Source organism: Giraffa tippelskirchi, chromosome 7 (genome assembly GCF_054371585.1).
Source record: "Giraffa tippelskirchi isolate mGirTip1 chromosome 7, T2T-mGirTip1v1.2.pri, whole genome shotgun sequence".
NCBI lineage: Eukaryota > Metazoa > Chordata > Mammalia > Artiodactyla > Giraffidae > Giraffa > Giraffa tippelskirchi.
The window spans coordinates 59,295,932-59,311,285 of NC_137281.1; the positions used below are offsets into that span (position 1 = coordinate 59,295,932).

At 46.5% G+C, this 15,354-nt stretch overlaps 1 protein-coding gene across 17 annotated transcripts in view; it reads left to right on the top strand.

Moving 5' to 3' along the window:
• Positions 1-15,354, top strand: part of LOC145513205 (uncharacterized) — an 89,206-nt gene that overhangs the window by 53,753 nt on the left and 20,099 nt on the right. For 8 of the 17 annotated variants that reach the window (XR_014059202.1, XR_014059193.1, XR_014059191.1 and 5 more), the window contains 2 exons: positions 1,321-1,483; positions 8,104-8,183. The exons of 1 other annotated variant lie outside the window; for it this stretch is intronic. Coding sequence is in view for 1 of the 16 variants with exons in the window: in XM_081508802.1 (XP_081364928.1) it covers positions 8,104-8,183 (80 nt within the window). In the remaining 15 variants the exon portion in view is untranslated. The remainder of the gene's footprint in view (positions 1-1,320; positions 1,484-8,103; positions 8,184-15,354) is intronic. 8 more of the 17 variants (XR_014059198.1, XR_014059196.1, XR_014059204.1 and 5 more) reach the window with 1 other exon arrangement.

Here is a 15,354-nt window from a genome sequence, read left to right on the forward strand (position 1 = left end):
GCGGGCTCTCTCCCGGAGAAGGCAATGGCAACCCACTCCAGTACTCTTGCCTGGAGAACCCCATGGACGGAGGAGCCTGGTGGGCTGCAGTCCCTGGGGTCGCTAGGGGTTGGACATGACTGAGCAACTTCACTTTCACTTTTCAGTTTCATGCTTTGGAGAAGGAAATGGCAACCCACTCCAGTGTTCTTGCCTGGATAATCCCAGGGATGAGGGAGCCTGGTGGGCTGCCGTCTGTGGGGTCGCACAGAGTCGGACACAACTGAAGCAACTTAGCAGCAGCAGCAGCGGGCTCTCTCCAGTTGCAGTGAGTGGGGGCTGCTCTCTAGTAGAGTGTGGGCGTGTCCTTGTGCTAGCTTCTTTCTGCAGAGCATGGGCTCTAGGCACACAGCTTCAGCAGTTGCTGTGTGTGGGCTCAGGAGTTGGGGCTCAAGGGCTCTAAAGGGCTGGCCCGGTAGTTGTGGCCCACTAGTTGCATGTGGGATCAACCCGGAGCGGTGATCAAACCCATGTCCCCTGCCTTGGCAGACAGATTCTTAAGTACTGGACCACCAGGGAAGCCCTCGTTAAGATGTTAATTCTCTCCAACTTGATCCTATAGATTCAGCATAGTCAAAAATTCAGTCAAGATTCCAGAAACTTTTTTGAAGAAACTGACATGCTAGTTTTAGAATTTGTATGGAATTACAAAAGTCTTAAAATAGCTAAAATAGTTTTTAAAAGAATGAACATATTTGGAGGACTTGCACAAACTAGAAAGGGAGCAGATAAATGGCTAATTGTACCCAGGGTTTTATGACCAAGCTGGATTTGGCAAAGCTTCCATCCACATCTCACTGACAGGGTTGAGTCACTTCATGTTATAGAACCGGTGTTGGCACCTTAATCCTCGAGGGTCATTTTCATCAACTACATGCACCTATCTCTGAGCATCTGTCTGCTCTCTGCTTACAGACAGAACGCGCAGCCTTCTGTGGGCTGCACTCGGGTACCAGAGCCTCTTCTGCGAATGTAGAGAATGTTATGTAACATGACTGACTGCTGTGGGAGAGGAAAGGACCAGGATCTTTGCCTTGAGGCAGGTCGAACTCCAAGATGTAATTTATACTTCACATGGATCAGGCTTGGGACTTTCACCTGCAACCGCATCAGTCACATTCTGTTTGCCTTCTCCCCCTCTCAACCCTGCTTCCCCCCACCCCGTTGCTAGCATATTCAGCATATTTTTAACAAATCAATTGCACCCAAGAGAAGCAAGAACTAGTGAACACTTAATCTCACAGCACCTGACTTATCCAGCTTTTTCTTTTGGACACTCAGGTGGAGGCTTCTCTTTGTGAAGAAACCTCCTCAGCTTGTCTCCATCCCTGAATGGCTCTGTTGACATGTCTGTCTTCCCTCACTGGACTGGCTCTCCTGCATACAAGAATTAAGCCACACTCATCTGTGCATCGCTGATGCTCACACAGCCCAGAAGCAGCAGGTACACAGTGGACACATTGTTCCTAAACTTTGCATCCCTTCATGAGGTTCTCCTGCAAGGGTAGCACAAGCCCCGGCCCCAGGGATCCTTGTTCTCTGCCACCTTCCTGACGTGGAGGGAGCTGAGCTGTCCAGTAAGACAGCTGGAGAGAGACGCTGGACTCTCACTGCTGTCCTCAGGACAGTGTCCCCACGTCTGGGCTCTGCATGAACAGTTAAATCATGCCCATGTCCCCAGGCATTGCAGCTCCCAAGTTACACACTCTGTTGCTTTGCAATTAAGCAATAATGCAATTAGAACTAATGCAGCAGAGAAGATGATCTGTGGGCCTGTTCATAAAAGTGCTTCATCTAAATGTTGAGCTCAGTACTTGGAAAGAATAAACAGACATATTTCTCTTTCTCCTTTTTTTTTTTTCTTTTTACATAAAAAGGAATTTGTCTCAAAACAGTTGTGGGTTTTATGAGTCATCACTGCTGTTCAGCCCGCAGCGCTCTGCTGTGAGATGTATCGCGGTCACTCCCTTGTGGCATCCACTTTGCTGTCTCCACTCTGCAGTGGGGCTGCTTGCGCAGGCAGAGCATGCCTCACCCCCTGTGCAGTCCCTTCAGTGGTTTGCTATGCAGTGCCTGGAGACCCTGTGGCAGTTACCTTGTACTTGCCACCTTCCCTCTCCTGGGGCCAGTGAGAGGGTGCTGAGTCAGTGTGATAGAGGGGCCATCAAAGCAGAGTTTCATCCCTGCAGCACAAGGTTTCCATAGCAGTGGCCCCAGGATGGGATTCCCTGGCATTTCTTAGTCAAGATGGAGAAAGTCAGCCCTGGAGACTCCAGAGTGACGTGGCTCCCTGGCTCCCCAAGCTGGTCTGATGAGCACAGTACAGGCAGCACAGCAAGTGCTTCATAAGCATCCTGTCCCACATTGTGAGACAATAACCTGCCTATATTTTTGGTTATGATGGTCTTTCCTATTTGAAATGGAATTTTTTCCCCCGATGTTATTGCTTACTAAAGTTAGTTACCCAAATTGTTTTGTATTCAGTTGAATCATGTGAAATTGCTAATATTTGACTGTTTTGACCTATAAAAATGGCAAATTCGCTGTTATTTCATCATTTGATCAATAAGAACGGAAACTGGATGATTTAATCTAATAATTTTACTAATACTTGGGAAACTAAACATCTGAGGCCCTGTGGTATAGTTGGAAAGAATTTCATGCCAAGATTGGGTGGGTTTAGAGTTGAATTTGGGCTTCCCTGATAGCTCAGTTGGTAAGGAATCCGCCTGCAATGCAGGAGACCTGGATTTGATCCCTGGGTTGGGAAGATCCCCTGGAGAAGGGAAAGGCTACCCACTCCAGTATTCTGGCCTGGAGAATTCCAAAAACTGTATAGTCCATAGGGTCACAAAGAGTCAGAATTGATGGAACGACTTTCACGTTCACTTTCAGAGTTGAATTTGGTTTTTACTTCTTCCACCAACCCTGATAACTCCCTTGTCTGGATGCCATCTCTGGAGTGGAACTCACAATTCATGTCCTTCCCATCTCACAGGTCACATGCCTTTTAAATGGTAAAGTGCTCTGTGCATGTGGGTTAATGACCTGTAGCTGGGAAGATTCTTATGCGTCATGATCAAACTCTTGGCTTGGACTTTCTGGGAGCAAAGTGTGCCTTCTTTAAACTCCAGTTTTTATCTTTTTGGGATGAAGACAGCTGGGGCCCAGCTCTGGGGACTGGCCACAGTTGTCTTCTAGAGGCTAAATCCTGTATCTGTTATGGTGGCATCTCATTCAAAAGTCAGAACAGTTGGGTTAAAAGTGCAAAAATCAATCAGTTGCATTGTCTCCAGAAGGTTATACAACCAGTTTGGATCTTTTTTAAAAAAGAAATTGATTCAAAAAATAAAAACCTCAATCAATTCAATTTCCCTTCTCAGGGTGGCTTAGAGACCATGTTATTTATAAAATGTTTTGAAATTTTTAGAATAAAAGAGGAAAAAAGTATCATTCTTTGAGAATTTCTAACTTTTAAACCTCATAAAGTGACTTTACTCAACATTCTATCTATGAAAAAGTCTCTACTAACTGTGTTCTTTATAAACATTCTCAAGTGACTTTAAGACCTCCAAGACAATGCAGTTCAGTTTAGTCAGCCTTTGGAAATTGTGGACGTTGTTGGTTCCCTGCCCATATTCTGTTACCTGTCTCACTTTTGTGCTTGTGAGCCCTGCTTCCAGTAGACAGCACCTACATCTCTTTTTCAGAGGACTCCTTTGTCACCGGACACTATAAGCCAAGGGCTTCCCAGGTGGCTCAGTGGTAAAGAATCTGCCTGCCAATGCAGAAGATGCAGGTTTGATCCCTGGGTCAGAAAGATTCCCCTGGAGAAGGAAATGGCAACCCACTCTAGTTTTCTTGCCTGGAGAATCCCAAGAACAGAGGAGCTGGATGGGCTATAGTCCATTGGGTTGCAAACAGTCAGACATGACTGAGGGACTGAACATGCACTCACCTACGCACCATAAGCTGGAAGAGCCAGGGAATCAGCAGTTCCAGGTGCAGTTCTCAAGAGTTACAGGACTTCCTGTCTAAAAACCACAGCTCCCTCATTCGTTGGTGGGATAACTCTCCGGTGTGATTCTCTGTCTTCCAGAGTTCCACATCCGCATCATGGTAACTAGCCTGACACATAGCCTTTATTGGTGGCCTTCCCTGTTTCGCTTTCCCTGTCCACTAGAGATATTTCATGATCTTCCAAACATCTTCATCCCAGTAGCTGCATCTGGGGTTACTCAAACTAAGATGTTCAGTAATATGGGGATGGTGTCTGTGTGGGCCCACCATATTAGCCAGAAATATAGGATTATCCGTGACAGGCTATTCCTTGGGCATGTTGGATAGTGACTTATATAACACTGTGTATAATAATTGCAATTATAAGAACGTACGCATTGTCCCCAGAGATCTAGTTGCTGTAGCCAAATTGTAATGTGCTTGCTTTCTTCTGGAGCAGTCCCTCAACTTTGCTTTCAGGAGCGTTCTCCCATCCTCAGCCTCAGGTCTCCGTAAGAGGCTTGTGACTCATGTTGGCCAATGAAAGTGCCACATCTCCGTGGCTACTGTGATTGGCTCTTGGTTTGGTGCATAACCCAACCCAGACCAGTGAGAGGCAACCCCAGGTCTTTTCCTGAAGTTTGAAGGAGAGAGGTGGTCTCTTTCCACAGGTTACTAAACTAGTGGGGTACAGGCAGGAGAGGGGCCTGCCTCGGACACCTGCAAGCCCCAAGGAGACAGCACTGGGAGCTGGAGGAGAACAGGGCCTGGTAGTGGTCTTGTCTGCACTTCTCATCACACAAGTACTCTCCCAGAGTTGTTTTACTGTCACTTGGGATTGAACCAGATCTGACCAAGAAGGTTTCTCTGGGGGAGTACAGGGTTCCCTTCTCAGAAATCGCTTCCTTAATGGAGGTCTAGGTGACTCTTGGATGTGGTTACTAAGAAGAAAACTTCTGGCTCTGGTGCCAGGCCTACAAAGGATTAAAGTCGGTGAAGACTTCAGGCTTGTTCTGGATCCTAATGCTGGGTGTTTTGGATGTGTTGGGAAACTTGCCATTGGTGGCTTTTCCTAGAAGAGAGGTATGTAGTGTTTGGATGAAAGGGTCAGGCACAGAGACACTGAAGTGTGGAGTAGTAAGTGTCGAGGCCGCACTGTTCCTGCAGCCCCATCCGTGGGCCTCCCCACGCCACGGAGAGCCTCACGGACAGGCTCCATCACGTTCAGGTGGTGGCCTCTCCACTGAGACTGTGTTGCCGCTCTAAATGGGCACCCTCCACAGCCCATGGTGGTTTGGCCATCTTCCAACTGGCTGTTATGAGGGGAAGAGCCGTGAGGGGCGTGTGAACACAGCTGAAAAGAGCAGTTGAAATGGGAGCACCTGGGACTGGTCACTGAAGCCACAGACAGGGCAGGGTGGGACTGACGTGCATGGAGCCAAGAGGGCTGAGGGCCACCCCAGGGACTGGTAGACAGGACTGCTGACGCAGGCTTTGGCCAGCTGATGTGACTGCACCACAAGCGCTGTGTCGCCAAAATGTAAAATCGCTGCTTTTAATTAATCAGTGATACTCCCATCATGATCCTTGACAGATGATGATGTAAGGTCTAGGCTGAGGTCAGGGTTTGAGTTGATCTGCTTTGATCACTACTTGGTAAAAGTAATTACTTGGCTGTAAGTTTAATGGTTTGCTTTGTAGGCTGAGTTAACTGTCCCTGTGGAAAAAAAAAAAGGCCCATCAAAATGTCATTGACAGTTCACTTCTATCACATCTCAATAGCAAGAAGTCATCTTCCTTTTAGTCCTCCACCTTCCTTTACTTTGCTGCTTAGTAAAGAGGTTTCTCTTGTTGGGTGTGGGGAGGGTGGGCCCTTACTCAGTGAGACTGAAGAGGGATGAGTATGTCCTCCTTGGCTATGAAAAGTATGGACTGTACACTCACATTAGCACCACCTGTACCCCAGACCTGCAATTTAGCAAGATTCTCCAGTGGCTCATGGCACAGATATGATGGATTCATTGTAATATCTTACCAGATCACAGTGACACCCTGTTCCCTCGCTGGCAGAATGGAGTGGGGCTTGCAGCCCTATTGGATGCCTTGACCCCAGCTCCATGTCATGTTTGTTTGGGTTAAGGCTGGTTATCTGACCTAAGACTGGCCAATCAGAGCCCTTCTCTTGGGAGTTTGGAATAGGACTTGTGTGTGTGCGCACGCGTGCGCTGGGGTGGGCGTATACCTTCTCCTTGGGCAACTGATATATAACAGGTCTACTTGGGAATGGATCACCGTTCACCAGCTGCAGGGTCCTGAGTAAAGGGAGCTAGTTGGTAGACAGAAGACAGAAGTAGATGTGTTTGACAGTGCGTCGCTTGCCTGTACACTGCAAAGCAAGCAGAATGCCTTCCAGAATGATCTGCCTGAGGACTGTGAAGCAAGGGCATTCGCCCATGGGATCCTCCAAGGCACCACCCATCCTCAGTGTGCTTCTGTTGTGTCTGCTCTTGATGGAACAGACTCCACAGCTTAGAGGAAACCCCTGGTAGAAAACCAGAGAATACAGGCTACGCCTTGAGGAGGGCCCCCAGTCCTTGTCTGGAAGCGTCCACCATAGCACTGTGAAGTCAGAGAGGGCTGAGAGAAAGGCCTGGGTGGCCCAGAAAGTACCTCCATGGTCAGGACACACCAACAGTCACACCTCCATCCCTCACAACCCCTGTGTTTAAATAACTCAGAAGCAGGAACTCGTGTCCGACTCTGCGACCCCATGGACTGCAGCACGCCAGGCCTCCCTGTCCATCACCATCTCCTGGAGTTTGCTCAAGCTCATGTCCATTGAGTCTGGATTATGCCATCCAACCATCTCATCCTCTCACCCCTTCTCCTCCTGCCCTCAATCCTTCCCAGCATCAGGGTCTTTTCCATTGAGGCGGCTCTTCGCATCAGGTGCCCAAAGTATTGGAGCTTCAGCATCACAGCATCAGTTCTTCCAATGAATATTGGAGGTTGATTTCTTTTAAGGTTGACTGGTTTGATCTCCTTGCTGTCCAAAGGACCCACAAGAGTCTTCTCCAACACCACAGTTCAAAAGCACCAATTCTTCGGTGCTCATCTTCTTTATGGTCCAACTCTTACATCCATACACGACCACTGGAAAAAACCATAGCTTTAACTATATAGACCTTTGTCGGCGAAGTGATGTCTCTGCTTTGTAATATGCTGTGTTGGTTTGTCATAGTTTTTCTTCCAAGGAGCAAGCATCTTTTAATTTCATGGCTGCAGTCATCATCCACAGTGATTTTGGAGCCCAAGAAAATAAAATCTGTCACTGTTTCCACTTTTCCCCATCTATTTGCCATGAAGTGATGGGACCAGATGCCATGATCTTAGTTTTCTGAATGTTGAGTTTTAAGCCAGCTTTTTCACTCTCCTCTTTCACCCTCATCAAGAGGCTCTGTAGTTCTTCTTCACTTTCTACCTTTAGAGTGGTATCATCTGCATATCTGAGGTTGTTGATATTTCTCCTGGAAATCTTGATTCCAACTTGTGCTTCATCCAGCCCGGCATTTCACATGATGTACTCTGCATATAAGTTAAATAAGCAGGGTGACAGTATACAGCCTTGTCGTACTACTTTCCCAATTTTGAACCAGTCCATTGTTCCATGTCCAGTTCTAACCGAACGAAACGTAGTAGATGCCCCAAATTGGCATGGCTGATATTATCACTTCAAGTGGCATTTACAAATAATCTTCCAGTGAAACTTCCCTTTTAATCTTTACCAACAGTATAAATGGGGAAATTGAGAACTTATTTATAGTAATAAACAAGGACAGAAATCTCTGAACTTTCTCCTTGGTTTTTTATGGACTTCTATGATTTCTATTTTGTAGAAAATGCACACGGTAGCATGCCAAATACCATGCAGCTCTTTAATAAATAAGAACCAATTACTGAAACATTTCCTGCCTGATAGATTATTTTCTTATCCCTCTCTCATGAAATTTAGGAGGGAAATGGCAAATTTCTCATTTATTTGACTGATTTTAGTTTTCTACACAGTCAACAGATGCATCCTTTGGACTTGGATCTGCCTGTTCATTTGCAGAATCTCCACGTGCCTCATGTTTCTGCTGTCCCAGGTGAGTCTCTGTGGCCCGCTCTGGCAGGGCTGAGAGCAGAAGAGCTGAAGTGTCTTCAGTCTTATTTGACTGGAGTTTTCCTTGTTATTTTTGATTTGTGATGTGGTTGACTTCCCCCACACCCGTCTCTGGCATGACAGGTGCCCTCTGCTTCATGTGGCGCAGCTCTGTCTCTCCCAGGCACCGCTCAGAGTGGGCCCCTCCGTGTGGCTGACTCAACTCTGTACATGCTGCCTCTCGCAGCCCGTCAAGAGCTGGCTCCGTGTTCCCGAGTGGGCTCTGAGACTCCCACAGGGCTGCCTTTTGCTCAGACAGCCTGAGACTCACTGGTTCTTGTTTCCATATCTGAGCACACCTTGAAAAGAGATGTAATAAGGCGTGTACTTCTGTGACAACGGTTCGTAAAAAAGCACTGAAAAGTGAAAGTGTTAGTCTCTTAGTCGTGTCCAACTCTTTGTGACCCCACAGACTGTTGCCCGCCAGGCTCCTCTGCCCGTGGGATTTCCCAGGCAAGAATATGGGAATGGGTTGCCATTTCCTTCTCCAGGGGATCTTCCCAACCCAGGGATCGAACTCAAGTCTCCTGCATTGGCAGGTGATGTTTTTACCACTGAGCCAGCAAGGAAGCCCCACTGGGAAGTTCCACCTTTATAATTGAATCTTCCTTTGTATATGTGTGTTTGTGTGAGTGAAATTGTCTTTTCTTTAATTAAAAATATTTTAGTAAATGTTCATCACAGAAAAATTGAACCTCACAGCCAGGCGTAAACACCATCCCACCCACCATGGGAGACATAAGCTTTTAACACCTTGACGTATAACCTTCTAAAACTGTATTTCTGCACGTGTGCTTCGCTTTCTCTGTATAATGAAGTTGGAATTCAAATCCTATTTTAAACATGCTACAGGAGCCTGCTACTTAAAGGAATTCTAAAGTGATTCCTTTGGGGATGTGAATAATTCCTCTGGGATTTATTTGTGTTACTGGATCAGGCAAAATTTGGAAGTCATAAACTGTTTATGGTTGGGGGTCTGGGTGTCTTGACAGTTTTTGAAAATTTCTATCTTTATTTCTGCCTCCATATCCATCCATCCATCCATCCATCCATCCATCCATCCATCCATCCATCCATCAATCATCCATTTGCTTATATTTTCTAACTGAGTGTTGAGAGATTAACATAAAGAGACAGGCAGAGAAGCCAGGGCTGACTTGATTGAGTGCCCTCCACAGGGAGCCTCTCACACTCAGTGTCACATATTTATGGCATGCCCCAAGGACTGGATTAGATGGCAAAAGATTAACATCCCTGCTGCACAAATTAAAAATGTTCTATTATTTGCAGCATGGAGCGGACTAGCTGAAGATGAGCATCTTCTCTTTGAACAATGTAATTGAATGTCTCTCAGCCTGAACCCCTTGCTGTATTGATTTGAATTAATAATTTGTACATTTGTAATCTCCTGGCTTCTCCAGTCCAGGAGTGCCCCACACATCACAACACTGTGTGGCTGCCTCCTCCCCAGCCATCACCTCTAGTCTGGAAGCCTTGACGGTTCTACGGACAATTAATCAGTCAAATGGAATCAGTTTTTTCTGATAAAGGAGAGCCGTCCATGTAAAACTGACATTCCGTTTTATGGAATTAATGTTCTGAAAAGTGACTGTGATCTGCCTTAGTTAAAGCACCAATTCCTTAGGGCCAGTTTGGAGAAGGTATGGGAAGTGGTGGTGGTGCGATCGTATTTTTACCATGGAAGTGCTTGGGGCTGGGTCAGTGGAGGGAGCTGGAATAATAATACCAAGCCTTTTGGTGTTTAAGGGGCAGGAATCTGTTTGCTGCTGCAAAGCGTATTAGTCAGCTATGTGAAGTATGTTGGTAGATTTTGTTGTAAACACACTGCAGACCTTTCAAAGCAAAATGGAAAATTTTGTATACTATAATTTACTAAAAAAAAAAAAAAGACACAGAAAAAATAGCATTTGCACGGAAAAGGAAACTCAGGATATCTGCAATCCAATTTAACTTCTTTGATGTGTACTTAAATAAAAAACTGGATACATGTTATTTGAAAACATAAATTACCTGCTTTGGGAATGGGTTTCTGGTGAACCCTGAATCTTGTCTTGGTTTAGTCTCTTTGAGGAGCACTCTGGACGGCTGCTTTCTAGCCCTGTAAGGGACCACAGCTGTCAGAGGCTGCTGAAGGGAGAGGAGGGTTGGAGACGGAGGACCTCCTGGGTACACGCTTATTTGCCTGCAGGCGCTCGCAGACTTGTGTATCTGCATGCCACAGGCTGGGTGAGGCAACAGGGAGTGGTAGAGCTTGTAGGGAAGTGGGGAGACTGTTCTTTTGTAGGAGACAGCCACTGCTTGGCACCCACATTCACCGCGGGGGAATGTGAGCCACATACTACGGTTTTTTTCAGGGGAAGCCAGAAATGTGAGTTTTACACGAGAGTTCCCAATGTTGTGAAGTAATAATAAAAATCCTTGTTCAGGCCAAACAAACATCCTTGTGTGGCCCGCAAACTGCCAATTTGCAACCTCTGTGTGGGAGACTGAATGAGACATGCATTGTCTTGGGGCTGTGGAAAGAGAAAGTTATTTTGCTTTTGGTTTTAATATAAATCCCTGATAGTTCACAGTCTTTTTTGCTTCTTTTGTTTTTAATTTCATCTGCACAGAATTGATTAATCATTGTCCTTATTTATGATAGGCTCTCACCATTGATTTGTGTATGGCATCATTCATTCATCCATTCAAAATAATACCAACCCCACCACTCAATTCGAAAACTGATTGTGGTGATTACCTACATCCACCTGTGGGCTTCTCTCTCCCCTACCCCGCTTTCTTGCCTCCCTGCACCAAGGAATCTATATTCATCACTGCCTTACTTTCCTTCTTAGACAATTTTACCTCATCTTGTGTGTTTTTAAAAGAATCTGTCCATCCATCTATTTATTGATCTTACTTGGATTTTAACTTTATAAAAAGAGTAGTATAGCAATACTATATGTAGTTTTGGGGGACTTACTTTATTCAACTAACAGATGCTGAGATGTAGTTCATTCACTCTGGCTCTTGTGTAATATGCCATCAGCATGTTCCGCAGCAGATTCAGCCATTGTCCTGTCTGTGGGGACTTGCCTGTTTCCAGGCTCTGTGAATGGCGCTGCCGTGTACTTTTGTTTATATCGTCCCTGGGGATATGAACGTGAGCTCGAGTTTTTGCCACTTAGAAGTGGAACTCCTGGGTCAAAAGGTATGTATGTGAATGTTCAATTTTAAGAATTAGTGCCAAAGTGTTTTCCAGTGACATTAGACCAATTTACCCTCCTGCAATTAGGTGGCTCAGTGGTACAAGAATCCACCTACAATGCAGGAGATATGGGTTCGATCCCTAGGTCGGGAAGATCCCCTGGAGGAAGAAATGACCATCCGCTCCAGTATTCTTGCCTGGGAAATCCCATGGACAGAAGAGCCTGGCGGGCTACAGTCTGTGGGGTTGCTAAGACTTGGACACGACTGACACAACTGAGCATGCACACACGCAATTGAGTGGGTGTAATCATTGTGGCTCTGATTTATATTACTCCTGTCACTTTGAGGCTAAATACCTTTTATATATTTTCTGGACATATTTTCTCTTCCACAATATGGTGGTTCATGTCTCTTGTCTAATTTCCTATTGTATTATTTGTGGTTTTCCTGCTGATTTCCAGGAGTTGTTTATACATACTTGATTCTAATCCTTTGTTAGTTGTATTTTATGAATTCTTTCCACTTTCTTTATGGTGGCTTTTGATAAATGCTCTTAATTATAATGCAGTCAAAATTATCCATCTTTTCTTTTATAGTGACCACTTTTGGTGTCTTATTTAAGAAGTCCTCCCTGATTTCAAAATCTAAAAGATATCTATATTTTCTAAGAGTATTTACTTATCACTTACTATAATCACTTATTATATAGTAAAAATTATTACTTATCACTTCCCCCTTAAAAAAATCAGATGCAGGGAGCAAATCTGATTTTTGTTGTATTTTTGTTAGTTGCTGGCAGATTAGACTTGATGTGAAGACATGTTTTCTGACTTGAAATGTATTTTTAATGCTCCATGGGTCTTTGTCATTTAAAAGGGGTCACTGCCAATGTTGTTTCCAGACTTTAGCTCGTGTGATGTCTGCAGCCACAAAATAGGGCGTGTCCTTCCTAAAGGACATGGGTTCTCCCTGCATTCTAGGGTTCCTGGAGTCCCAAGGAGGAGATAAGGTCTCCTCTGGGCTGAGGAAGGCAGGAGCTCTTTGGGCCAGCAGCATCTCTGTGCAGGTTGGTTGAATTGGCACCCAGTCCCTCTGCACCTTTCCCTCCTCCGTCTGGAAGGAGAGTGTTACAGCGGCAGACTGCTAAGCAGACAAGCACATGGGGCAGAGGCACCGAGCCTCCTGCCACTCATTATCCAGGAAAGGAAGAGGTTGCACCCTCTGAACCCTGACAAAATGGATGCTGATGTTGTCTGATGGAGAGAGGGGCCTCTATGGGAAAGCGAGGCAAAAATGAGTAAGAACGGGTGCCCCTGCCCTGTGTGAGAAGCCCCTTAGCCACAAGCGTAGCTCACAAATGGCTCCATCTGGTATAGTCCAACCAAGGCCAGTCTTGAATCAATCAGACAGAGCATGTTTTTCTGACTCAGAGCTGTAAGTAAGACTATGGGGTTGAGATAGAAACAAAACTGGGAATGCCACTGGCCGTGGTCACATCACCTCCCGTCAGACTCAGGGGATTCCTGTCCTTCCCCCAGGGCTGTGCCCCAAGATGCTGCCTGAGGGCCCAGGTGGACCAGCAGTGTGAGGTGCCAACCCTTATCACAGCTGGGGTGCAGGGGCTGCTCCCCACATACCTGGCCCCCCTCCCCTGCCCTGCACTCTCCCCCTCTCGCTCCACCTCTGGCTGGGGTGCAGTTTGCCCGCCATCATCTCCCTCCTCTTCCCTCCTGCCTCCGTGCCCTCATTTTGGTGTTGGTTCCCATGCTGACCATCCCCTCCCCAGTCCCTCCAAGCAGAGCGGGTAGTTGTCACAGGCTGGGGCCAGAGCTCTTGAATCACCCACAGTGTGTTCTTCCCAAATTGAAATAAATTATCTTGTCCTTGGACCCCTGTCTGCCCAGGGCTGGGACCAAAATCCAAAGGAAAAGGTGGTTTGGGTTGAGTCCAATCCCACATTTGCTCTTTTTGGTGGGTGCTTAGCCCTCCTGATTTGTATGCATCCCATAATATTCAATGCAAACGACTCATTCTTGGTCCTTGTCTAGGAGGGTGGCATAAACGACCCCAGAGAGCATGCACTGAGATCCCATCAGTCTGCTTAGTGGGTCTTCAGGGGCTGACTTCCCTTTCTTCTGAGTCCAGAGCACTGACCAGCAGGGAGGCTGGCCCATGGGGGTCCCAGGGTCAGAAGGATTTGCTATTGCCACCTATGGACCCTGATTCCTCCATTCCTTCCATTTTCATCTATTGGTGGGGAGGCAGTGAAGCTCCCACTTTAGGGAAATTGCTAAGGTTCAACCGTGACTTCCTTCCCAGGAGACCGTGATCTCCAGGGAGACACTTAAGGGCTTGTTCGTCTGGGTGCAACGCGCTGCCTCAGTGCTGAAAAGGGGCAGCCCGTGGGAGCAGTTCCCCAAGCACACCTGCCTCCTATTCCCCACACGCAGGGCCAGTCGCTTCCGGGCAGGGACCTGGCTGACTGCACGTGTGCAGAGGGCTCTGGTTTTGGTGACAGGAGATGGCTCCCTGGCTCCTGGCCCCTAGAGTGATCTGGCACAACATCAGCCCATCACTGACACATTGTTTCCATTCAGCCTGGCATCCAGGAAGTCCCTTTTTCTTTTCAAACACAGACGGCCTGTATTTAACATGACAGCCCAGTGCAGTATTGAGTTAACTATAAACAGCAATGATCCTTCTGGACAGAATCACTAGCCACCAAACAAAATGATTAAATTTACAACTTGATTGGTGCTGATCAACATAAATGAAATGTGAAACAGCTTAATGCAGCCACTAAAAACAGCTGGCTCAAGGTCGTCTTCTCGCAGGTATCCCAGTATGTCAGCTCCACACTGGGGCTCTCTGCACACGTGGGACTGTCCAAAATAACTTTTACTTTCTCTTTCCTCTCAAATAAATATGGCAGTACCTTGCTAAATTAGTAGGGATAGACTGGATTATGCTGCAATAACAAACAACCCCAAAGCTCAATGGCCTGAAATGGCAAAGGCCAATCCCTGATCGTGCTGCATTTCCAGAGCTGGCCTGCAGAGGGAGCTCTGCCCATCGTAGAAAGTGAGGACCTAGGCTGGCACTGTTTATTATCTTGAAAGGCGCCAGTTGTCCTATAGGGGAAAGGAATGCTTCTTACATTAGTGATCCAGTGTCTGGGACTGGAAATCATATATGTCCCTCTGCTCTCAACTCAGTGGCCAGAGCAGGTAACACGGCCCCAACTACCACAGGGTGCCAGCCAGTGAAGAAGTAATAATGTCTGGTGAGCAACATCAGTGACAAGCACATTTGTTTAAAAACTGGCTAGATTTTAAACGAATCCATGGGATCTGGCCATTTAGTGTGATCTTGTCATGGAATGAAGAATAACACCCTCCAGGGCTTGTCTATTTCTTTAAGACATGTGTAACCTGCTTCCCTTGTGGCTCAGCTGGTAAAGAATCCGCTTGCAATATGGGAGACCTGGGTCTGATCCTGGGTTAGGAAGATCTCCTGGAGAAGGGAAAGGCTACCCACTCCAGGATTCTGGCCTGGAGAATTCCATGGACTGTATAGTCCATGGGGTCGCAAAGAGCCGGACATGACTGAGCGACGTTCATGTTCAACCTGCCCTGAACACACACATTTCAGAGGCTCGACACAATCTCTGGATGCGTGAAGAAAGAGTGTGGAATGCCCCACTTTCTCCCCAAATTCTGTCCTCAAACTAGCAGTGAATCCAGCCACAGTAATCACACCTGGATGCATAATCTCTAACTGGGCAAATGCATTGTACAGGTAGTTAAGCCGGAAGGGAAAAGAATGGTTATTCATTTATATCACACCTCTTTCCAATAATTCCTTTCCTTGAGGACCAGGACTGGGGGCACATTCTGCGAGGT